The 25,882-nt window shown below is 39.3% G+C and overlaps 2 protein-coding genes and 1 long non-coding RNA gene across 17 annotated transcripts in view; 2 read left to right on the forward strand and 1 right to left on the reverse strand.

Annotated features, from left to right (window-relative positions):
- LOC114665309 (uncharacterized) overlaps positions 1 to 20,053 on the reverse strand; it is a 52,878-nt gene extending 32,825 nt beyond the window's left edge. The window contains exon 1 of the long non-coding RNA XR_007933426.1: positions 19,761 to 20,053. This is a non-coding gene — a long non-coding RNA (uncharacterized LOC114665309). The remainder of the gene's footprint in view (positions 1 to 19,760) is intronic.
- LOC114665305 (keratin, type I cytoskeletal 15-like) overlaps positions 1 to 25,882 on the forward strand; it is a 76,490-nt gene that overhangs the window by 35,042 nt on the left and 15,566 nt on the right. For 4 of the 15 annotated variants that reach the window (XM_051918755.1, XM_051918757.1, XM_051918759.1 and 1 more), the window contains 8 exons: positions 16,788 to 17,068; positions 18,605 to 18,687; positions 19,139 to 19,295; positions 19,398 to 19,559; positions 19,637 to 19,762; positions 19,917 to 20,137; positions 20,556 to 20,887; positions 21,484 to 21,705. In XM_051918755.1, coding sequence (XP_051774715.1) covers positions 16,788 to 17,068; positions 18,605 to 18,687; positions 19,139 to 19,295; positions 19,398 to 19,559; positions 19,637 to 19,762; positions 19,917 to 20,137; positions 20,556 to 20,887; positions 21,484 to 21,584 — 1,463 coding nt within the window. In that variant the 3' untranslated portion in view covers positions 21,585 to 21,705. Of the gene's footprint in view, positions 1 to 16,470; positions 17,069 to 18,604; positions 18,688 to 19,138; positions 19,296 to 19,397; positions 19,560 to 19,636; positions 19,763 to 19,916; positions 20,138 to 20,555; positions 20,888 to 21,483; positions 21,706 to 25,882 lie in introns of those variants that run through there. The other 11 variants (XM_051918762.1, XM_051918764.1, XM_051918765.1 and 8 more) reach the window with 11 other exon arrangements.
- On the forward strand, positions 3,646 to 9,176 carry LOC114665304 (keratin, type I cytoskeletal 19-like). Its single transcript, XM_028819787.2, has 8 exons — positions 3,646 to 4,269; positions 5,517 to 5,599; positions 6,224 to 6,380; positions 6,482 to 6,643; positions 6,726 to 6,851; positions 7,009 to 7,229; positions 7,819 to 8,516; positions 8,933 to 9,176. Exons 1-8 carry the CDS (start codon positions 3,814 to 3,816, stop codon positions 9,031 to 9,033), a joined length of 2,004 nt encoding a protein of 667 aa, XP_028675620.1. The 5' UTR covers positions 3,646 to 3,813; the 3' UTR covers positions 9,034 to 9,176.

The following is a 25,882-nucleotide window of genomic DNA, read 5'->3' on the forward strand; positions in this document are numbered from 1 at the left end:
TGTTTTACAGTTTCTCGTTCTTTTGCAAGACATTTTTATATGCTTTAAGCAATGTGGACTAAAGTCACTTTTGGGACCCTGAAGCTTAAGCTTCATTAATTTCATTGTACACCTGCCCGTGCAGCCAGTTTTCCCATTTTTGGCCTGCCCGCCCCCACTGGAGTCTATAGACAGCAGTTAAGGGACTAGCTGGACTAGGGCGAGATTCTTCTGAGATTGCCAGTGGAGGTCCTGGGCTGTCTTAATGACTTACTGTATGTTGGAGTTCTCATTCCTCACTTCACCATGCTTGCTACTCCCAACAAAGAGAAACATCATGCAATAAACACAAAATATGCATTCAGTATACAGTATATGCATACATAGTAAAGGTGGAAGTTCTCAGAAACTCCATGATTGAATATTATCTCAGTACTTCAGTCTCCCTATGATAATATTATCATATATTATGTTGCACTCAGTCTTTCATGTCTGGAGGGCTTCTGTTTGTGATTCAGTTCTGTATTATATATATATATATATATATATATACATATATATATATATATATATATATATATACATATTTTCCTTGCTGCGTTGGGCTGGCACCCTGCCCGGGGTTTGTTTCCTGCCTTGCGGCCTGTGTTGGCTGGGATTGCCTCCAGCAGACCCCCGTGACCCTGTAGTTAGGATATAGCGGGTTGGATAATGGATGGATGGATGGATGGATATATATATATATATATATCCTCTTTTATAAAACCCCTGTGTGCGTCCAGTGTCCGTGTGTGTGTGTCTTCTGGTGAAGTGCGCATGCGCGGGGCACGGTGCTACGCTTCAAAGCAGATGCTTCAAAGGCTGCTTGACGCGTCACACAAGACAGAGAGGGCGGGACCTATAAAATATTGCGCGGCAGATCCAATCAGATTTCGGTAAATGAGGTAAGACCTAAAACAGAAAACACTAAAAATCCAATCGAGTACTGAGACGCAGAGACCAGCTTCCCCAAACAGGTGGGATTAGTGTTTGTTGTTGTGCAAGTGTTCACTCTGAGGATGTCAGATTTGCGATTACGAAGCTTGGCCCGGTAAAGTGTAAAGTGTCAGTCATTGAAGGGGTTTTCCTAAATATACGAATTTTCATGATATTACAATACGATGATTTTTAAAAGTAGATTTATTTTCGCGCACATTACATCAGTTGCTGGGGAGAATCTGCTGATTGCCCACCGTTTTTACAGAAAATTAAACGCATATTACGGACAGCAAAGCCATTATTACTTTCAATGAAAATTACTGTCATTTTACGGGAAAATTTTAGTGAGGTAAAAGGTCCCTTGCCATTTAATATAGACTGTTCCTACTAATGTTTATGGACTACTGTTCTTCTTCTTCTTCTGGACTAGCGCCCGTTATTGTAACGGGCTTAATGTCTAGTATATATATATATATATATAGCGATTTATGATTCTCTTCCTAGTTCACCAGAGTTTGACCCTACATTGATGGATTAAAGGCCAGAAGTCCACATGACCATCATCATCAAGTTCTTCCATGTGAACCCTATAGTCCTGAATACAATGAGGACTAATTGTGAGGTCATTTATGTTAGGTAGAATGCCTAGAGGGGGCTGGGTGGTTTCTTCAGTCCTCACTGGCCATCAGACCTTACTTTTACTCTATGTTAATTAGTATTCCCTAATTCTATTTTCTTATTTATTTTGTCTTTTTCTCTTTCTTCATTATGTAAAGCACTTTGAGCTATATAATTTGTATGAAAATGTGCTATATAAATAAATGTTGTTGTTGTAGTTAATGTTGAATTCATAACCATTTACTCAGGTTATACAATTTTTCTTTTTTAAGTGTGGAAAGTATTTCAGATATCTCAGCAATCTCCACAGTGACTCTGGGCTATAGTTGTTTATCACATATAAAGCACAAATCAGAACAGAATCTCAATTAAGCTTTGGGTGAGTCCTTGTGAGTAGAGTTCTTATGTTTAAAGTAGGACTGTTAATCAAAAACTGAGATTAAAATGTTTCATGTTTAAATGTTGTTAGAACATTCACAAATATTTTATATACTTTACATTCAATATATATGTTAAACAGGTTCTTCTTTTGTATGTGTAGACAGCTCAAACAAAAGAAGAACATATTGAAAACCATTCGGTTCTTATATACTTATGTTCCAGGTTAAGTAACCACAGAGGGAAAAACATCCTGTGATGATTTACATACCTCTGATTTTCCTTTAATGCCATTAGACTTGCTTCCATTTATTTGCAGAACTCAGTAGCAGCTCCAGGCCCAGTTTACACTTCATATAGGAATTAATGAAGTTTGACAAAACAGGATGGAAGGAAATTGGTTGCTGTGGAGCCATATGTGGTGAAAGACTAAACAGACAAAAAGAGAACATTGTTTTCCTGTTTTGTGTAGAATAAACATGGCATTTTGCTCATCTAACTAGAAATCTACTTAATTTAAATTAACATAAAATAAAAGTTTACTGAAATGTCTGATCATATGGCATGTGCAGTATAAAATGGAACTTGTTTGATTATAGGTTTGAATGACCTAATGCTGTTCATGTGCTCATGGAGTAATAGAACAGCTAAAATGACATTTTTGCAAGGTTTATCTACTGTTATCTCTAAGATGTAATTATAATAAATAATTGTGCAGTCTGTATTCATTATTTACACTTGTCTACACCAGAAGATTTAGAATCATAAATACAGTATGCCATCCATTTAGCACACATAACCTCTTCTATGTGCTTGTTGAAAATGAGTTCTGAAATTCCTAATAAAAAAAAAGATTGTCCAGATTTTTTAGTTGAATAAATATGTGTGAATCTGGAACACAGACATTTTTGTGACAGATGAATAGAAGTCTCAAAGCTCTTGTAGGAGGTGCATTTGTTTCATAATCCATACAAATACTTGAAGGATTAAAGTAATGATTTGAGTTACAAAAGCTACCAATTGCAGAAGGGCACTCCCCAGACTGTTGTATAGAATGTCATTGTCTTTAGGTTACAGGAAAATTATACAGTTGAGGCACCAAAACAGCTTTTGTTGGCAAAAATAATATTTTTGCAGTAAAATAAGGCAATGGATTAAACAACCTTTATCATGGCTTACTGTACATTGGTAAAGTGTGTGCACGTTTACCAAAGAATGAGCAGAATTGGCAGAGTTTAGCTAAGGGCTGAAAGGTGAACAGGCAGGGTGCATCTGTTGATAATGGGGGTACATTTTTAAGATGACACCACAAAACAGTTTTAGTCAATGCACAAATTAGAATAAAAAAAAGTTTCAAGAAATGCCATGGGATGCACTATAGGATGGATGCAAAAGATAATAAGGGGCTGAAGGTGCTCAGCAGAGGAGAAGTTTGGACAGGAAACAAATACAAAGAAGTGCAGACAGAAAGGAATTTTTTTTAAAAAGTGATGCAATTAACCAAAGGTGGGAGCGACATTAATAACGTGAGGCTTTAGTGCTAATTGTTTGTGAGGATTTGCAAGTTCCATGACGTTTAACACCCTAGATAGTGAACAAATGATGAATTCCTTTGTGTTGTTTTGCTTTTTAGGATATTGACAGTTATTCTTTTAGGAGCGTGACAAAATACTGCTCCTCCTATAAAGCCATGTAGACACAGTGGCTCTTTGACGGCAAGCACACGCCTTCACTGGCAATACTCAGCTCCCTCTCACGAGGGTCTATAAATACTCTTGCATTCCCCAAGAGCCACAGCAACTACTTCTCTCTGTCCATCATCGAACTGCAATTTAAAACTCACCTGTCTCTGGAACAACAATGTCACGACGAGCAATGAGCTTGCATGGAGGCACTGGGGGCCCCCGCATTGCTAGTTCTTCCTCCACCCATCTCTTCAGTAGTTCTGGAGCAGCAATAGGATCAGGTCTATCTGCTGGACTTGGTCCTGGAAGCAGACCACTTTTACTTGGTGGTGGCTCCAGTACTGATCGCATTGGTTTTGCTGGGTTTGATGGCAACAGTGGATTCCTTGTTGGTCTTGGCAGTTTTTTTGAAGGCAGTGGTGCTGGTAGTAATTTTAGTGCCGGACATGACAAAGCCACCATGCAAAACCTCAATGACCGTTTGGCTGCCTATTTGGAAAAAGTACGTTCCCTTGAGATTACTAATGGTCAACTTGAACAGAAAATCCGAGACTGGCACAGCTCATCTTTTGGGGGTCAGGCCAAGGACTATTCTCCATATTTCAAGACCATCTCTGAGCTGCAAGACAAGGTAAGCATGAATTGGCTAGAATAGTAACATTTTCTTGAACAGAAACATCACCTTCCTTGTGTCAAGCCTACTTATTGTTTAGGTTGCATTTTGACTACTAAGCAGGTAGCAGAGAGGATCCTAATTAGGAAGATGAGGCCAGGATCAGGGCCAGTGTCACCATTAAGGTGAATTAGGCATTCACCTAGGGCACAGATCATGGGGGGGGGGGGGTTTGGGGAGGGGCGGGGCAGCTTCATCAAACAGTTAGCTACCTAACAGTCGGTTGGTGCACTAATAGGCTTGGTCTGGTGTGAGTGCAAAATAACCTAGCACCAGCACTGGCCAAGATCTTATTGTTCTTTTAATAATTATTTTAAGGTGGTGGAGACTGGGCCTACCTACAATGTATACCTTGAAACTATGCACGTATGAAAAATATTAACCAAATGTTTTAAATAAACTGTCAAAATAATCCTGGTTGTCTTTTCCTTGCTGCGGTGGGCTGGCGCCCTGCCCGGGATTTGTTCCTGCCTTGCACCCTGTGCTGGCTGGGATTGGCCCCAGCAGACCCCCGTGACCCTGTGTTAGGGTATAGCGGGTTGGATAATGACTGACTGACTGACTTTTCCTTGATTATCTAGTTCAGTAAACTAGACAGCTATTAAACTTTATGAAGCTCCCATCTGACATATTTCAATGCATTTTCACCAACACCAGAAATTGCCATTATGAGCAATAGCTCTGAAGCATGTGGTATTTGTGCATTAATTACATATTGAGGAAAGTCCTCTGGTGCAAAATTTTCTTGTTATAGTTTTTATTTTTTCTCGGCATTGTTTCACACTTCTGTCAATGCCTGTTTCTTCCACCTTTGTTGATATTTGACTATGCAAATCACACTGCAGATGTCTCGTCTGCACAGTGTATCCTGTGTACCCAGTCCTCACACTAGTGTGCCAAAAGTAATGATAGGTCTTCAATACCTGTGGTACATAATGAATTAGAAACAAGGCAATATCACAGAGCTAACACATGCTTTTGGAAAAATTGAGAAAATAAACCTGACAGGTAAATTGCCAAAGAAAACGATCCCCTCAATTCACTACCTATACCTGCACTCACACGTTTGTCAAAACAACAAAGCTGAGTAATGTGTTGCTGCCAGCATCTGCACCACTTTCTACTCTCTTTTCAGTGAATTGTGTTACCCTAGTTTGCTGCTCCTCTCCTATTCATCTTTCTCCTCCTTTGTCTCTCCCTTACAGATCTTTGCTGTCAGTATGGACAACTCCAGAATCCTTATGCAAATTGATAATACTAAGCTAGCTACTAACGACTTCCATGTCAAGTGAGTAAAGAGTATGAATTTGGTCTCCAATCCTTTCTTAGCTTTGCAAATTTATTTGAATTTCGCGTCTCTGGGTTTATCTCCTCACTCAGTTGCACTGTATGTTTTTGAGTGCATTTGTGAGCATGAGGTCAGTCACAAAAACTGAAACTCTATCCTGATTTCCCTATGTGTGGGCAGTCTCTATATGTGCCTAATTCCCATTTGACTTCTTTATATATGGTCAGTCTCTTTACACTTAACAGTCATCTTGGATGTTTTCAGTTTGTCTACTCATTCTCCCTATGCCTGATACAGATTCCCAGTTTATTTTATTATGCACAGTGTCTCCTTGTGTATAATGGAATCCTGGGCTAATTTCTACATGTCCAGTCAGTCTCCCTGCACCAAATCGTAATCCCTGACTAAGTTCTATGTGAATTAAGACCTTTTGTCCTTAATCAACACCCCAACCTGATTTCTAAGCATCCAATCTGTCTCCTTACACCTGATGCCAGCTCCTTCCCGAGTTCTATGTGTAGTCAGTAAACTTGTGCTTAATCTCCACCCCATGCTGATTTCTCCATGTCCAGACAGTCTCTTTGTGGCTAATGCACACTGATGCACACATGTATTCTCTTTCAGGTATGAGCATGAGATGGCAATGAGGAAATCTGTGGAGGCAGACATAGCTGGTCTCCGCAAGCTCTTAGATGAAATGACCTTGGTCAGAGCTGACCTGGAGATGCAAATTGAAGGCCTGAAGGAGGAGCTCATCTATCTAAAGAATAATCACAAGGAGGTAGGTGGTAAAGAACAGCTCAATCAGCATCCATGACCACTTTTTGTCCTGATAACTAGACACTACAATCTCTTTATGGTTCTTCTGGTTTTGATCTGTAGGAAATGAAATCTCTGTGCAGCTCGGTGTCTGGCTCTGTCAATGTGGAGGTGGATGCTGCTCCACAGGAAGACTTGGCCAAAGTACTTGAAGACATGAGGGCACAGTATGAAACCTTTGCAGGAAAGAACCACCGTGATATGGAGAACTGGTACAAGAACAAGGTAGAGCATGAAGGTGGTCTGGTGAATTGGCTGGGGCTGTGATTTTTTTTAATATTGCAGTACATAATATCTATGTTTTCAGTCTGATGACTTGAACAAGCAAGTGACCATGGAAACAGAAGCCCTCCAGACATCAAAGACTGAGATTGGTAGCCTGAAGAAGACCCTCCACACTCTGGAGATTGAACTGCAGTCTCTGCTTAGTACAGTAAGTGGATATGTCCCCTATCTATGACTGTTGTGGATGGCTATATGTAACCATGGAAGATTTCAGAAAGTGAAAGTGTCTGGTGCAGTGGTTTCTAGGAACACCAGCCTCAAAATTCAAAAACTTACCACTTTTTCTGCTTTTTGATGTTTCACAGAAAGCAGCACTTGATAAAACTCTTGCTGAAACTAACGGCCAGTATGGTGCACAGCTTATTCAATTACAAGACATAATAAACAAACTGGAAGGTGAACTGGTACAGGTCAGGCAAGACATGGAGCGTCAGGGCAATGAGTACAAGATGTTGCTGAATGTAAAGACAAGGCTGGAGATGGAGATTGCAGAGTACCGGCGCCTGCTGGAAGGAGAGCACATGGGGTAAGATTGAAAGGTTCCATAAAATGACACAATGTGTACATCTGCTCACTTGACCAAATAGTAATCTAGCTCTGCAAATTTGCAGAGTCACTAACAGTGCTGGTCAAAGCCCATACAGAGCCCTTTTGGGGAGGATGAACAGGGCTACCCCGTGGATGTCTGGAGCACATACCCCTTGAGTTATCAAAGCATCACCCCTCAGTTTCTATAATGTAGTGGGGGAATTTGGGGGATTCTACTCCTTAACTTTCATAAACAATGCCCCCTCAGGTGATGGTGCACTAGGCAGTCACTTATGTCACCTAATGGATTGAACATCTCTTCTCGCTGATGATTTCTCCAGTGGGCTTGCTGCAATGAAGGTGTATGAGTGGGAAATGGATTAGCTTCTCCATCTCAAAATGCGGCTCCTTCATTTCTGGAAACATTACCTCCCATAGTGTTCTAAAAGTAATTATCTCTTCTATTTGCCTAGGGATATTAATTACTGAGTGTCTGTGTCCTTTCCCCATAGAGATAAGAATAGATGACATGCAATAGATCATGGTGAGTACAGGCAACTTATCAAACAGTTTCTCTGTTTCTCCAGAAAAAGCTCAACAGGTGGAACAGGAGAAAGAGAAGATGGTTTTGGATCAAGGCAAGCAGGAGCTGGTTTGGGATCAGGAGGAGCAAAAGGTGGTTTTGGATCAGGAGGAGTAGGAACTGATCTTAGAACAGGAAGAGCAGGAGAAGATCTTAGATCACGAAAAGCAGGAACTGGTTTGGGATCAGAAGGAGCAAAAGGTGGTTTTGGATCAGGAGGAGCACGAGATGATCGTAGATCAGGAAAAGCAGGAACAGAAGTTGAAAAGGGTGGTTTTGGATCAGGAGGAGCGCAAGATGATCTTAGACCAGGAAAAGCAGGAGCTGGTTTGGGATCAGAAGGAGCAAAAGGTGGTTTTGGATCAGGAGGAGCACAAGATGATCTTAGATCAGGAAAAGCAGGAACTGGTTTGGGATCAGAAGGAGAAAAGGGTGGTTTTGGATCAGGAGGAGCACAAGATGATCTTAGATCAGGAAAAGCAGGGGTTGGCTTGGGATCAGAAGGAGCAAAAGGTGCTTTTAGATCAGGAAGTGCAGGAGGTCGCATTGGATCAGGAGGAGCAGGAGATGGCTTTGGACAAAAAATCAGCAGTAGCTCTATCTCTGGATCAGAGGACATGGCAGTCAACAGATCTTCAACTACCACGGTGACAAAATCAGAGCCTCTAAAACAAGAACCTCCAAAGCCTGAAACGCCAAGAGGTAAGTTTATGCTATCTGTAAAATGATGGACTCTTAAAATATGAAAATTACAAAATGTTTCTGTTCCATATGAAAAAAAAAACAAACAGACCAGCCACTGAAGGTGAATTCAATTAACCTTTTGGGAGAACAGTGTGGTTGCCTTGAAACAAAATGAAGACATTCATTTTCCAGCCTGAACACCCTCAGTGACCTTTGGAATTCTTTTCCCAATTCTAAAGGTGTCTTGTTGTTTAAAACTGATAGCTTCAGCCCTTAATGTCACTCAGTTTTAAATGGACTCTCTATACGCTAACTTGTCCTACTATCAAATAACATACTGAAAACAAAGAACTTCTAATAAACTTTTATGATGATTCACTCTGTCAGACCTTTCTCACGCATAAATAATATTCTGGTATTCTCTACTCTTGCAGTACCCATCCGAACCAGGAAAGTGACAAGACTGGTAGAAGACATAGTGGATGGAAAGGTGGTCAGCGTCCATAAAGAGCAGTATGAGGAGCCAATGCCCTAGACGGACCTCATGACACCCAGTTGTAATGATAGGTAGCAGGAGTGAGAAAGATAAACATTTTGCTCATGTACTTCTCCCTAATTTTCATTTGAATTGAACCAAATAGTGCTGCTTTATCAAATAAACTATCCTCAGATTCTCCAGTGAGCTGAGATTTTTACTGCCTGTTATACTAACCTGTAAACTTTTAGATTTAGGGGTTATTGATCTTCACTCTACGATGGACTGGTGCCACTCTAGGTATTGGTCCAGACTGGAGCCTGATGCTTGCTGGACTAGGCTCCAGCTTCCCTGTGAACCTTGCTATGGATAAACAGGTTTAGAATATGAATGAATGAATTGAGGGTTACTGATAAGAATCTCATGTCTGTCTAGGAGATGTCCATTTGCATAGTGTGTGCTCTCTGAGGTTTTTATTTTAAGAGAGGTTTGGCTAAGACCATGTCCTGAAAGCTAGCAATATAGCTACCTGTTCTTATCTCAGTTCTTACCTTTAAGAGAACCACGAACTCAAGCTTACCGAATTAGGAGTGTAGCTTGAACAGATCACTCCTTTTCCAACCATTACTGATTCTGCAGAAGCATGATGTTTCTCTTTTGCTTAGTTAAGATTCACATTCTGCTGCTTAATTCCTTCAACTTGTTAGTTAACGAGGCATCTTTTTGATAAACACATTCATACACTGGTGCAGTTATCAATACATTAGTGGTACATTAGTTTTGAGTCTCATCATTTTTTGCACTTGTATCATTTCTATGGAAACCGAATGGTTCGCATAAATTAAGGTTTAAATCTTAAATCTTCTTCTTCTTTCGGCTGCTCCCGTTAGGGGTTGCCACAGTAGATCATCTTCCTCCATATCTTTCTATCTTCGTCATCTTGCTCTGTTACACCCATCACCTGCATGTCCTTTCTCACCACTTCCATAAACCTTCTGTTAGGCCTTCCTCTTCTCCTCTTGCCTGGTAGCTCTATCCTTAGTACCCTTCTCCCAATATACCCAGCATCTCTCCTCTGCACATGTCCAACCCAACGCAATCTCGCCTCTCTGACTTTGTCTCCAAACATGAGCTGAGCTGACCCTCTAATGTCCTCATTTCTAATCCTGTCCATCCTTGTCACACCCAATGCAAATCTTGGCATCTTTAACTCTGCCACCTCCAACTCTGTCTCCTACTTTCTGGTCAGTGCCACCGTCTCCAACCCATATAATATAGCTGGTCTCACTACTGTCCTGCAGACCTTCCCTTTCACTGTTGCTGATAAGATTTAAAATTTAAGATTTAAATCTTAAATGAGCAGTCTTAAATAGTGCATTCATATTAAGAGAATAAAAAGTAGCAAAACAAGGTAGTCACTAAATTATGTGTCCACCTTTGTACATTACAAGAGATGGAAATATATTGTATGTCTTTGATGGACATTTTAAAAATGGTCTGAAAAAATGATGGATACTTCTGATATCTCAAAATGAAAAGTAGCAGTCACAGGCATGACTTATGAGACAACCTTGATGTGAAAATGGGGATAACTGAAAATATGATTGTATAGTAAAAACACAAGTGGATATAAAAGTGAAATGATTGCATGCCTGTTCAAAATCTTCCTGTGGCTTAATAATGAGGAAAACTTCATACAGTTTTGGACCATACAGACCTAAAAAAACCTGAAGCTCTTACTACTACATTACTTCCAGTGTTTGGTTTATTAGGTGTAGAACTTTAAGCCCTGGTAAAAAAAAAAAAAGTTATGTACAAACTGACAAACTGATAAATCGAATTTGGAGAGAAAATTATTATGATGAAGTTCAAACTGAAAATAAACACATCTCTAATAAACTGAGTGTTGAGATACTGTGATTTAAATATTATTATGATAGTTATTTAATCCAGAGGAACCAAAGAAAACTGCTCTGGGCTAAAAAACAGGGAAGGGCTCACTTGATTATCTTACTCTACAGGATATGAAAAAGGCATTTCATTCATTTGCATGAAGCAAAACTGACTTATACAATTTACATTCTTGTTTTTTTTCCACGCTACAGTTTATTCTGCAGAAAGGATCATAACTAGAAATATAATTCTCTATCAATTAGCTACAGGTTTTATGTTTCCCTGAAGCATTCGTTCAATTTTTGTAGCCAGTTTTATTTGATTTGTGAATGTTTGTTATTGCCTCTAACAGAATTCATTAATGTTGATTAATCAACCGCACATGAGGCAATCACAGTGTTTAATCTTCAGGATCAAACAAGTTTCTGGAAGTAATTTATTGACTTGTGTCTTTATCTACCAGGTCCACAATCCGCCATACAAGGATTCTGTTCTTAATAATGCTGGTGCAGCTTCTGATGTTATGTTATTGTCATATCACTTGATGTCTCGCCTAAAACTGTGGCAGTCATTATGATTACCTGTTGCTAAAGCTTCTCCTTTGTCTTCTTTTCTGGATATCCAGAAATGGGGCTTTGCATAACTGTTAGTTTGACTAAATATCCCTACTAGTCGTGAAACTATCTGTTAGTGGACAAAGAGCACAACTGCCTCACTTGGGATTGGCTGCAGTGTCAGAAAATATCAAACCAATATAATTATAGGCATTAGTTTGCATAACAGTATATTTTAAAATGTTCACAGAAACTTCTCACCTACTGTATATTGCAAACCTGCCTTTGCTTACTTTACATTACTTTAATGACGTTAGAGCGTTTAAGAACCTGAAAGACTGCAAGAACTCAAAAAACGTGAGTAAATGCACATACCAAGAGTAATTAAATGTGTCACTGTGTATGTTTACATTGTCTCACATTTTGCTTCTAAAATTAATTTTAACGTGTTTGTAAATGTGTGAAATGCTCTGAGCAAGGGAAAGGTGCTATGCAAGAATAAATTGAACTGATGAACATGAACTATATATGAAATTATTATTCACTGCTTAACTCTAGCTTTATTCCTACGCAAACAGGATTAATCAAGTTCACTTGTTTTTCACATTTTTCAAATATTATATACTGTAATTAACGACAGGTAATTAAGCAAACAAATTTTTTCATATTAGCTTTGAATAATGATAGTCCATCCCTCCTTTAACTGGAAAAACTGGAAAGCAACTGACACGACACTTCTTCTAATTCATCAGGTTAAATATACCTGACATTTCAAATAACACAGAAGACATTAAATCCAATAAAGTTTGCCTGATTGCAAAAAGGTTTAGGTGATCTCATTATACACATATGCCTACTACGTTGTAAGTAAGTTGTAAAATTTAGGGTCCCTGAAGTGGAGCTGACAGAGCAGCAGAACATGTCTGGGAAGACAGCTATCTGTGAGCATTTCACAGACTGGGTGGTTCTGTTGCATGGGGACAGTCTTTCTGACAGGACAGCGAAGGATAATCTCTGACAAGGCGTAAGAGGATTCAAGAAAAGGGGCAGAGACTTTCAGAGAAAAGGTATAAACAGGATCTCCACACAGACATTGGTACTGGCTTTGGTTTCAGTGATGCTGAAAATGTGAGGATGGATATTACAAAGTGACAAAGATTACTGATGCATGATATCATCAGTCTTCACGTTGCTGAGGAACACTGTATTACCCTTGAAATCATGCTGCTGCCTGCTGTGCTCTTAACTAGCTAGAAATGTAGCTGCAGGGTGATGAATTGATTCACGGCACGTAGTTACCTTAAACCTAATGATGAAATGGCAGTTTTATTGTTGCACACAACATCTAAATGATGTGATGCAATTAGTCTACTTAAGATATGCATGTCCTAATTAAAATCACTCTGTATGGGTATATTGTATGTTCCATTGTACAAGAGTAATATTGCTTTGCGCATCAATAATCTACCATCGATCTCTGGTTTTTGGCGGATCTTGACGTTTAAGGGTCCCTTGATACTGAAAACGTCGATATCTCAATGATGGGTGTGTGTCTGTCTGTGTGTATGTCACAGTTTCTTGAGAATAGTCTAGAGTTAAAACAGCTGGATGGGAAAATACCAAACTCGAAACTTAAGCCTGTTATGAGATGACGACGTGCTGATTGGTTTGTGCAAGAGAAAGAGGCACCCTCAAATACTGTAATTCTGCAATTAATTATGAATTCTATTCGTCAATTGCTATCGTAATGACCTGTCTTATGATCAGTAAGATCAGAGCGGTAAATAATTACTGAAATAGAATAGTCTGGGTAGCTTGGTTCCTAGGGTGCAAAGCCTACTGACGCTCATGTCTGAATTTTTTAAGGGTTCCGATCCCATTAAAGCACTAATGGGAACCATCACTGATTACCACAGGAGATTTTACACAACAAAGTCAAGCAGTGCTTGTTAAGATTCTTTTTCCTACTCTTGGTCTTTTAATGCAGACATGAAAAATTGACTATAAGAAAGTGATCTCCTGAGGACAAATAAAGTTTTATCTTTCTTTCATTTGTTTTATTATTCCAATGGGAGTAAAGGCAGGAGAAGTGACTTGCTGATGGACACACAGTATCAGTAGTGGTGTTTGAACCCACAACCTCAGTGTTTGAAGTTCAAAGCCTTAACCACTAAACCACTGTTTGCCTTCAGGCGCAGCACCCTTCATATGCTACAATCTAGAAATGTGCTCCATCGTGGTAAGCGCTCTCTTGAAGATGACTCAAGGTTTGGCTAGCCTTCAGCATTGACAACAATTATAAGGATTAGTTATAGGTCAGCTGAATCGTTGTTGATCAACAATTAAATATGAGCATTGTCTGTGAACACTGAGTGCCAAAATATCAACTCCTGAAATAAAGTTGAAGACTCTAAAGCGCTCCTACTGTAATGTATAGCATGGGGCAGCTATTATTTTTGAAAGGCTCTGCGAGTGTGACATAATGTACTCTTTTAGGCTGATGTACAAAGATATGCCAAAGCTGCTAATCTTAGCAGTCTGTAACTGTGAAGGAATCCACGTAAGAAGAAGGACCCCCTTTGCACTCCCTGATGTTACCCGCATTGATGAAATAAGATACGAAGACAGCATCATTCACTTCTTGAATATTATGGTAAACAGGTGTTGTGATTTTTCTCACAAAGGGAGGCCAGGACCACCAAAAACCCCTGGCAAACACAAAACTAAATCTATTCAGTTGATTTATAAAACACATTAGAAAAAGGAATCAAAAATAATTATATTCTAAACACTATCCAACATTACAGTCACAAAATTAATAAAGAGACTACGGCAATAAGAAAAAGAGAAGTGAAATGGAAAACAAGTTCTAAACTGAAAATAAATTAAGAAGCAAAAGCACTGAATTAATGAAAAAAAATCTTAATAAGCCAAATTTACAATTCAATTATCCTGTTCTCTGACTTCAAAAAAATCATAGCTAGTTCAAAGCCTATAAAAAATCCTAAACAAAGAGTCTCAAAAGACTGCTAACCTTTAATAGAGGAAGGCAGCGCAAACGGGAGCTGCAGTTGCTGCAGAAGCAAAAAGCAAAATGACAGCCCAGCGGAGTGTCTACGGCTGCAGGAGGCTTATATAGCCCAAATGACCCCAGCACCTGGGGGCTGTAATTCAATAAGATGCCCCACCCATGCAAATAAAGAATACAAAAATGGTAAGACATCAGTGGAAAATAACAATGTACACAGAATAAATAGTATAAAAGAGAAAAGTAAGGGGTGTGGGAAAATGATAAATAATAAAGAAAAAGTTAAAAGATAGCGAGGCAAAGTAAAAATTCTAACACAAAGATCCAACTAATCTTAAACTAATGAATCTGAACTCGAGGATGTTTAAGGAGTGTTTCATAAATGGGGATGAAACTTGAACACATCACTATGACTCAGGGTCCAAAAAACAGTTGAATCAATGGAAGAAGGGTGAATAAATTCAAGTTCAAAGCCAATGTCAGCTAGATCAAGTGCATATATTTTGTTTTCCCATTCTCATTCATATTAATATCCCTACTCACAGTGTACGTATTGCAAATGCTGCTCTGCAAACAGCGAAATTGACGGGAAGTTACACCCACTCCAGTCCTGCATTTATGTGATGGCCACTTGAATTTAAATCTAAAGGTAATTGCCTCCATGGGACACACTATACCAATGATCAAAATGTTAATGTTGGCTACAGAAGGGTAGTTTTACAGATAGTGCAAAATGTTTAATTTGAACTGCAGAGAATACGCTAGTCAATGTTATAGCAAGTACATTAGATTGAAAAATGTAACTTTTTGCGTTTCAATGGTGGTTCTCTTAATAAGACATTAATGTTGTAATTACCCCTCATATGTCTTCATCACACAGCATGTATCCACCTGCAAACACAGTATACTAAATATATTTCTCATTTAGCGTGTGTATCATTATTTGTTTTAAACTCAGCAATTCAATGACTGAAAAAAAATTCCTGGAATCCTAACAAGTAAAAACAATATGCCACTAAGATTCTTAGTTTTGTAAATTTGTGCCAAAAACAAGCAGAGGTGTTTAACTTTTACAGAAACTAAAGTGAAAGCTCTGGCATATGGTAAATTTGTTTCATAATCTCCCTCTTCAAAATTTTTGAGGATTAAAGGAATCTAATTCAATGAGAAAGTAGCCAAAGGCAGAAGGGCGCTCCCCAGACCACAGTATAGGGGGCAATTGTCTGCAGGCTATAGTCAAATTAGATAGATGGCTTATTAATATAATTTTGCTTGAAAAGTTAATCATGCATGCAGCAAAGTAAAGACATAATTTATATGTCTTTCATCCACAACAGATCATTATAGCTTAGCAAAATAATTAAAAGTGTTCCTACCTATGAAGAGATGTGGAATAGGAACTTTTAGTAAGGTGTAGACAGAACAGAGGTGGCAGCTGAGATGCTCCAGGTAAACGTGGAGGGTCCATCCATTTAAAAAGGTGTGCAGTTTAGAGATGATAGTGGTTGAGAATCCACAGACCAGTCTTTTAGGCTGAGGCAAGACTCCAAACGGGTTGTTTATAGCAATGCTGCAAGATGCATTGGTGCTTTCCAAAAATCAACTCACAAGATAACTGGGGGCTGAATATGTTCAGGAAACACATGGAGAAGAGCCTACTCCCATAAGACAAGCATGAATGGAAATTACATTTAAAGTAATGTGTGAGCAACAGTCAAAAGTGGAGTTTACAAGAATTCCCGGCTTGCAGAAGAGAAGCAGACACACTTGTTTCATTTGGTCACTCCCTGTGAAGATTTACAATTCTGTGAGGTTAACTGTCTTACTAATAGCACAAATGATAAATTCCTTTGTGCTCTATTGCTTTTTAAGATGTTGACAGTTATTTTTTTAGGAGTGTGACATAATACTGCCCCTCCTATAATGACCATGCAGGCACGGCGGCTCTTTGATGAGAAGCACACACCTCCATCTGCAATGCTGCACCGCCTCAGACAAAGGTCTATAAATACTCTTGCATTCCCTAAGAGCCACAGCAGTGTCTTTCTCTGACCAGCATCCAAGTGCAACAGGAAAGTCACCTGTCTCTGCAACAATGATGTCACGAAGGGCAATGAGTTTGACTGGCCCCACTGGGGGAGCACGCATTGCAAGTTCTGCAGCCTCCAGAGTCTTCAGTAGTTCTGGGGTTGGAAGCAACTATGGTGGTGGCAGCTTCGGTGGTGGCATTGGAAGCCAATACGGTGGTGGTAGCTTTGGAGGTGGCATTGGAAGCCAATACGGTGGTGGTAGCTTTGGAGGTGGCATTGGAAGCCAATACGGTGGTGGTAGCTTTGGAGGTGGCATTGGAAGCAGCTATGGTGGTGGTAGCTTTGGAGGTGGCATTGGAGGCAGCTTTGGTGGTACAGATGGAAACTTCAGCACAAATGACAAAGCCACCATGCAAAACCTCAATGACCGCTTGGCTGCCTACTTGGAAAAAGTACGCTCACTGGAAGCTGCTAACCATGAGCTGGAACAGAAGATCCGAGACTGGCACAGCTCTTCTTCTGCTGCTGGTGGGGCTCAAGCCAAGGACTATTCCCCATATTTCATGACCATTGAAGACCTGCGAGCCAAGGTAATCCTGAACTGGCCAGTATAGTAGTGAAAATGTGATCTTGTAGGGAGCCATCAACACCAATGTTCTAATTCATACTTAGTGTTCATGGCACATATTGAGAATTTAGTAAACAGCAGAGATGATGCTTATGAATTGGTTGGTGTCAATCAATTTTGTTCTTTTATTTTTATTTTTAAAAATGATTTTCTCACTGAATAGTTGGGTCTCTGCAGACAGTTTTGCCACTTTTCCACTAACACCAGGAACCAGAACAAGGCAGACACCCTGGTGTTCTTTAATGATGAGCAGGAATTCTGAAGTAGGCATTACTTGTAAATCAATTGTATCCTTCATAGACAACAGATGTTTGTATACTTACTTATGTAGTAAATAGTCAGAAAAATTAATTCAAATCTCATTTTTCGTTTTGCTACTATTTATGCTCTTATATGTATATTTTTTTTCTCTGCACTGTTTTGCACTGCTCAGGACACTTGCTTCCTCCTGCCTCTTTAATATTCACCTATTCCCAGCACTTCATTATCATTATTTAACACTGAACGTAACTGCATACACTTGGAATTCTGTCCAGAACACTTGTTTAACTAAAATGTGTGCTGAACGGAACAAAAGTGAAATCCAGTTTTAATTACAGACGTACCATCTGCATAGCAACACAGATGCATAATCTAAATCTGCAATATTGTTATAACCTCGTTGTTCTTAGGTCAGCACAAGTTCTGCACAGTTAACTGGAACAGGAACCAAGAAAGCTGCACAGCTTTGTTGTTGGTTCCAGGAACCTTCAGAAAAAGGTAATAGAAGCAGATGTTGTTGATTGAAAAGTGGCATTTGAAAATGCAATGGGCCTCATTTTGAATAACCAGTGAGGCAGGCTCCCATGCACTGGACACTCAGTGTAGCCAGCCCATACAACAATGTGCCATCAGTGACATCAGATCTGTAATTTCACTCTTTAACATTTTTTAGTTGAAAGTATGCAAAACCTGGAGAAAAAAGCAGTGAAATTATCCATCCATCCATCCATTTTCCAACCTGCTGAATCCGAACACAGGGTCACGGGGGTCTGCTGGAGCCAATCCCAGCCAACACAGGGCACAATGGAAGGAACCAATCCTGGGCAGGGTGCCAACCCACCGCAGGACACACACAAACACACCCACACACCAAGCACACACTAGGGACAATTTAGAATCGCCAATCCACCTAACCTGCATGTCTTTGGACTATGGGAGGAAACCGACGCAGACACGGGGAGAACATGCAAACTCCACGCAGGGAGGACCCGGGAAGCAAACCCAGGTCCCCAGGTCTCCCAACTGCGAGGCAGCAGCGCTACCCACTGCACCACCATGCCGCCCGCAGTGAAATTATTGTCAGATTAATTTCAGAATAACAGATTCCACCAATTTGGCAACCTACATCTGCACTCAGATGTTTGAAAGAAAACAAAGTTAAATGATGTGCTGCTGCCAGTGGCTAATCATGCCTACTCTTTCCATCCTTTTCATCTTTAACCTCTTTCCATTGCAGATCTTTGCTGCCAGTTTGGACAACTCCAGAATCATCCTGCAAATTGACAATGCTAAGCTAGCTGCTGACGACTTCAGAGTCAAGTGAGTTTAGTATATGAGGTTGGACGCTGAACTCCCTTTGGCATAAACTTTGCAAGCTTATTTGAGTTTTGCATATAAAGCATCATTTGCTAAATGAGTCACATTGTATGCTTTTAAGTGCATTTGCGAATATGAGCTTAGATATATTATACATAATGTCACCTTCATGATCATTTCTATGCATGCTCTGTATTTGTATGCTTAACCTTAAGTACCAGCTGACTTACATGCAATCTTCTTGTACTTAACATTCATCTTACAATGTTTTCCTTACATCAAGTAAGTTCACCTGTGCCTGTCACTGTCCTTACATCAAATGCTAGTTCCTTTCTGAGTTCTATGTGTACCTGTGCTTAATTCCCAGCTCACGTCAGTTTTTGTCTGCCTAATGCAAATGCCAATCTGAGTCACATCTACTGCAGAGCTGATGCATACATGTATTCTCTTTCAGGTATGAGAATGAGCTGGCCATGAGGCAATCTGTGGAGGCAGACATCGCTGGTCTCCGCAGACTACTTGATGAAATGACCATGGCTAGAACTGATCTGGAGATGCAGATTGAAGGTCTGAAGGAGGAGCTCATCTACCTCAAGAAAAATCATGAGGAGGTGGGTGCTAAATAACAGCTCAAAAAACATCCATGCCACTTTGTCTGTTTTGATAGTTAGACGTTATCGCCTCTTTGTGTTTCTTTGCACCTTGGTTTGCAGGAAATGCAGTCTCTGAAAAACTCAGTGTCTGGCTCCGTCAATGTGGAGGTGGATGCTCCTCCACAGGAAGACTTGGCCAGGGTGCTCGAGGAGATGCGGGCACAGTATGAAGCCATCGTAGCGAAGAACCAACGTGACATGGAGAACTGGTACAAGAACAAGGTAAGTTGTGATGGCAGTGGGTATGCAGTTCTTTTTTGAGCAAGAACTTTATACAAAATCTCCTTCATTTTTTTCAGTTTGATGAATTGGACAAGCAGGTATCCACCAATACTGAAGCTCTCCAGTCATCAAAGACAGAGATCAATGACCTGAAGAAGACTGTCCAGGGTCTGGAGCTTGAACTACAAGCTCTTCTTTCACAGGTATTGTTTGCAGCTATATCTCAACATATTCAGTGTCACTCAGTGTCTGGTGCATTGCATTCTGGGAATGCAAATCTTAAACTTCACTACTTTCACTATTTGGTACAGGACCACGCTGAGTACTTATTATTTCTTTTTTGTTGATGCTTCAAAGAAAGCAGCTCTTGAAAATACTTTGGCTGAGACTGAAGCCAGGTATGGGGCACAGCTCCTCCAACTACAAGATGTAATCAACAGACTGGAAGGTGAACTGATGGAGGTCAGACAGAGCATGGAGCGACAGAGCCAAGACTACCAGATGCTACTAGATGTGAAGACCAGACTGGAGATGGAGATTGCAGAGTACAGGCGACTGCTGGAAGGAGAGGACGTGGGGTGAGACTACAGGGTTTTACTAGATACTCAGTTATGGATAAATGGGGTCAATTAAACTTCCGGGGTTATAAAAAACAGCTTCTCCAGGGTGTGCTGCAAGAGCTGTGACAAAACTGACCTGTGTTCATAAGGGCACATGAAAAATTGATATACCACTCTCTTCACATGTATACAATGCCAAGACGCTTGTGGAAGTGAGGGTTCTGGTAAGAAATGGGTTAGCTTCACCATTCTGATTCATATTTACTAGTGACCTCTTCATATTATTCTGAAATTACTTCTGCTGGCCAAGAAGGCAGGACATTAGTGACTGAGACTCTGCATCAATTGTTCGCAGAAAGAAACATCTATTGATATCTGGCATGTTGTATTAACCATTGGTAACTAATCAAACTGTTTTACTATGTTTCCCCAACAGAGGTTCAAGAGGATCAGGATCAGCATGGGGATCAGGAGGAGGAGGAGCAGGAGGAGGAGGAGCAGGGTTTGGGGTAGGAGGAAAAGCAGGAGCAGGAGGAGGAGCAGGAGCAGGGTTTGGGGTAGGAGGAGGAGCAGGAGGATTTGGAGGAGGAGCAGGAGGATTTGGAGGAGGAGCAGGAGGAGGAGGATTAGGAGGAGCAGGGTCTGCAGCAGCAGGAAAAGCAGGAGGAGGAGCAAGTGGAGGAAAAGGTGGCTCTGGATCAGGGGAAGCGTCGATCACTGCATCTTCATCTGCCTCAGTGACCAAAACCGTGCCTGAAAAGGTAAAAGGTAGGTTTGTGCTTAACTTAATCAAACATTTCTGAACATTATTTCAGTAGGTTGTTTCTTCTGTGTTATTGAGCAATGACAAATGTGAATATTCAGCTTATGCAGAGCTGCTGTTTTGGTGTTAATGAAAAGTCAAGCAAAATGACACCTTTTATTGGCTAAATAAAAAGATTACAATATGTAAGATCTTGGGGCAACTCAGGCCCCTTCTTCAGGCAAGATGTATAATAAATATATTGGGTGGTAATTGTAAGAGTAGAGAACATGCTGAGAGAACAATGCAATTGCCTAAGTGTATGGGACCAAATATACAATAGTCAACAGGTACTCTTTGATTGGTCTAAATGCATTATACTTTTCTTTAGTTCTATTGAATCAGTTGTGTCTTAATTTGTTAAACAGTTAGCATCAGTACTTAGTGTCAAAAGTCTGAAGTGAAGTGCACATAAATTCAGCTGAATGTCAGCTTGGGTACTAACCATAACAACCTAGGAAGATTTAAACATAATTCATCAGAAAGTGACTGCCACATCCCACACTATCAGAAAGATTTTCATTTTCTGCGCTCTCTCTCTCTCCTCCCTCTTTTTGTGCAGAGCCCGTCCGCACCAGGAAAGTGTTGAAGATGGTGCAAGACCTTGTGGACGGGAAGGTTGTCAATGTCCATGAGGAAGAATTTGAAGAACCAATGCCCTAGATGGACCTCCTGACTCACCAAAAAGCAAAAGAAAAATCTGGCTGACACATTTGTGCCCTTAAATACAATTACATTAAACTGGGCAATACTGATCCATCAAATAAAACAGTTTTCAATAATTCATTTGTGTCAAGATATTTATTGTCTGTTGCATTGACTCATAATGTAAAGGTATATATATGACTCTGACCTCTTACACTGCATGTACAATGCCTGGGCTCTTATATTATTATTATTATGTATTTTGCTGATGCCTTTATGTAAGGAAAACTCAGGATAGAAGACACAAGGTTACAGATTTGTACAATCTGAGCACAGGCAGCTTTAGGGATTTGCTCAGGGCCACACAGTAAGTCAAAGACATGACTAAATTAGCACCCTTGCGGATTAAGGTCCAGTGCCTTATCTACCACATTACATAGGCTGACTTTAATTGGTCATGTTTAACATCAGGTACTGAACACTAGCATGAAGGCTAATGACTCTGATTTGTTAATGAGAACTCAACTCTTACTTTTAAGAAAATCTCCTTCCCAAGCTTAGTCTGTCATTTAATAGATCAGTTCTGTTCTAAGAAACATTTTATCTACAGGAATATGATTTTCCTCCTTTATCCATTTTAGTTTCTCATTCTGTTCCTTATTTGCTTTTAATATTTAAGACAAGATTCTTTTTGATAAATGTGTACACATACTGGAGCAGCTAGCAATGTATTAGCTGCTAGGTTTTAGTTCTCGTATTTGCACCTGTGTGATTTCTTCAGAGAGTCATAAATTACAGTTTAAAGCTTAAAAAGGGCATGTTTGTATCAAGTAAGAGAATAAAAATTGTAAAAAAAGGAGATGCTGAATGAAAGGTCATGTCATCATTTAACATAATGAACACTGGGAAAATACTTATATGTCTTTTACAAACATGTTAAATGATTAAAAATTGTCCCTGCAAGGTATTTGTGATATGAAGAAATGAGAGACAGCAGCCGCAAGCCAAGTCACAAGGAATCCTAATGTGAAAATGATTATAACTGAAAATCTATATAAGTACAGTAAAAAAAAGTCAGAGATCTTAAACAAAGGTCTGGGCTTTCTTTTTTCAAAATACATTTTTTTTCATAATTAATAAAATAACAACGTAAAAACGACACTCCGTAAAAGCCTATAAATCACACTTTAAGACAGAGATTCTAAAAACCATTCCTAAAGGCCAGTGTTTCCATTAAGGATTGCTTGTCTGTGTGCTAATATTTCAACCCATACAAGTAAAACAGTTATGTGCAGATTAACCTCTTTGCTACTCCTCAAGGTCCTATAATAAGTTTTCAATATAATTTAATTATAAAATTATTCCGATTGGCTACAGATACAATATTTGCCTTATAGGTTGTGAAAAAAAAGCAGTACATTTATTATTCATTTTTTTTAAATGCACAGGAAACCAAAATAGAATGTCAAGGTTGAAAAACAATGGGAATACATCAGCAGGTTTCCCTTTGTTACTGATTTTCACTCTTGCCAGTTCAGGTGCACTTTCCGGTCCTCCATACTAAGCATATTATCATTTCAGTCTTTTTAATCATTTGTTTTAATTATTTGAGAAATTTAGAAAAGAATGCTTCAATCAAAGCAATGGATTTGTTTTGTTAATCTTTTTTCAGTCTTGATGGGTGTTATTAAAGGCAGCACTTGATGATGAGAAAATGAAGAAAATAAAAAAGAAAACCAGAAACTCATATATTCCAATGAGGAACATAGAGGTTAGTTTAGCTTCAGTGCAAGTCCAAAGACCAGGGTTCAAAACCCAGCCTAGTTTCTCACTGCATGGAGCCTTCATGTCCTCTCCCTGTTTGTGTAGATACATAAAATAGTTGAATGTGTCATTTCAGGAACATTTATTGTAAATTTTCAATAAGGATGGCTAACAAATGTTTAAGCTCTGGGAACCAACAACACAAATTATTGTGCCACATTGCTATAAGTAAATTTAGGAAGCCTGATAACAGTACTCTCTCATTCCTGTCTTTTGTCAGGGATTGCATCTCTAACGTTTCATTCCTGGAACATGGAGTGGACAGTGTGTCAAAAATGCCATATCACATTATTGGTAGATATTGCCACAGTCAACAAATATCATATTGTCTACAAATTCTATGCCTATATTTTGTGCTTTACTTTTATAAAATTCATTTACAAAACAGGCACATTCAAACTGGAAACCCTACTGTGACCTATCATATACAGTATACTGCAAAACAAAGACTCCAAAAAAGCAAAGAAAGAGGCTATATGAGTTAGGATATTGTAGTCTATATTCAGAATTTACAAAAATAAATATTCTACTATGCTAATGGGCATCAGTCTGTAGTCCTTTACAGCAGGCATTACAAAATTTGATCCAATGCATCATGAGCACGGTCACAAGAAAGGGCAGAGCAGGCTCTTTTTCCTACGCTCCTTTAATGTGGGTAGTAACATCCTCCACATCTTCTATACCTATTTTATGGCCAGTGTGATTTTCTACAGTGTGGTGTGCTGGGCTGGTAACCATTTCCAGAGAGGCCCACTTAATCAACAAGCTAATCAAAAGGGAAAGCTCAGTTACAGGACACACTCTGGAGCCCCTTGATGTCATAATGAAAGAGAGAATTAAAACAAAACTGAGTGCTATTATGAACAATGCTGCATATCCTCTCTCTGATGCATTGACAGTGAGTACTTTCAGCCAATGAATTATTCAGTAGCTGTGTGTCAAGAAAAGCTAAGGAAGCTCCTTTATATCAACAGCAATACGTCTGTATAATGTTTCACTGGGACTGTGACAGCCAAGTCAAAACTTTTCTTTGTTTTGAATTTTCTTGCTTTATAGTCATTCTGGTGTGTGTTCAGACCATAGTGTGCACATTTATTCATTTGCCTGTATAACTATGTATGTATTTATTTATTTAAACAGCTTCTGTAAAAAGCCAAATAAACTTCTATCTATCTATCTATCTATCTATCTATCTATCTATCTATCTATCTATCTATCTATCTATCTATCTATCTATCTATCTATCTATCTATCTATCTATCTATCTATCTATCTATCATATTGAATGGGACACAGTTTCCATATCAACTAAACAAAATTGCAGCATGGCATCTCAAGCGTCTTGATCATGTTAAAAGTGCACGCCTTTCTACATTTTGAATTTTAATTTGGCAATGTTCTAACCCCAAGTAAAGTGTAAATGGCTACTGCTTCTTTATGCTCCAAACAGTCACATTCCTTTCCATTTTTCCAGCAAGTACACTAAATCCGCAAGCTGCCTTGCTTTTTTTTCCAAGCAGTCCTTCCTACGGTTTAAGCAGCTGGCTTGTCCAATTAATTTATATAATAATACGCATCCTCTGTTAACATTTTACAAATTACTTTTATTATCTGTTTCTTTGGAAGGACTAGACCGAATCCATTAGAAAACCAAAGTGGATGGAAGCATAAGGAATATGTCAGGGAATGAGATTAAAAACAGAGCTGTAATGTGCTTAAAACACACATAAACCCTAGAGCTGAACTGGCACTTAGTGATACTCAGTAACTTCATTTGCATGTCTAGCTTGTGTTGTGCACCTTAAATCTCATGGCATCCCCTGTGTGACTGTTGTAGCCACCCTTGGTCAGCATTCTTGAATTAAGTTTAAACCAAATGAAATTTGCAGTTGGCATATCAGTGTGGATTTATTAGTGTGTTAGCCACTAAAAACTGACATGTCACATTTGGAGTTTTAGTCCTGCTTATGAAAGCATAAGAGACTCAAATGCTGGATTTGGAGTTGTGTATATGCAGTGGAGACATTATTATTGGGAAGGGTGGTGGTGGGGGTGCCACCTTTACTGTGCTGGAACACTACCTATGCTGCCTAACTTTCCTAAAGGCATTAGAAATATCCATAAAGCACATTTTACCTGGTTATAGTAATTGGCAGGGATTGATAAAGATGCTAGGCAGGAACGCATTTAGAGAACATCCAGGAATATATGCTCTCGATTTAAGTACCTTTTATCTTAACAGGAAGGGAAAACTAACTTGTATATTGTAAGATGGTTCAGAGACATTGCCCTGGAAATCTTTCAAACACAAGGTTGCTTAATAAATCGTAATTTCTTGCTAGGATTCTGCTTTAAAAAAACAAAAAGTTGAAATGAACTATTAACCTCACCTTTTCATTAAGCCTAAATATGCAGCTTTAGCAGCTGCTTGCTAGCAGTTATTGCATATACATAAAGTCAAATGCATGCAACATCCAGTTTAAAATAATCAA

This window comes from Erpetoichthys calabaricus, chromosome 14, assembly GCF_900747795.2.
Source record: "Erpetoichthys calabaricus chromosome 14, fErpCal1.3, whole genome shotgun sequence".
Taxonomy (NCBI): domain Eukaryota; kingdom Metazoa; phylum Chordata; class Cladistia; order Polypteriformes; family Polypteridae; genus Erpetoichthys; species Erpetoichthys calabaricus.

Bases quoted from the DNA above. Each gene is read 5' to 3' on its own strand.
- LOC114665304 (XM_028819787.2), top strand. From the start codon at position 3,814: ATGTCACGACGAGCAATGAGCTTGCATGGAGGCACTGGGGGCCCCCGC. The intron at 7,230-7,818 runs GTAAGATTGAAA...CTGTTTCTCCAG, and splicing joins CTGGAAGGAGAGCACATGGG to AAAAAGCTCAACAGGTGGAA. The intron at 8,517-8,932 runs GTAAGTTTATGC...CTACTCTTGCAG, and splicing joins AAAGCCTGAAACGCCAAGAG to TACCCATCCGAACCAGGAAA.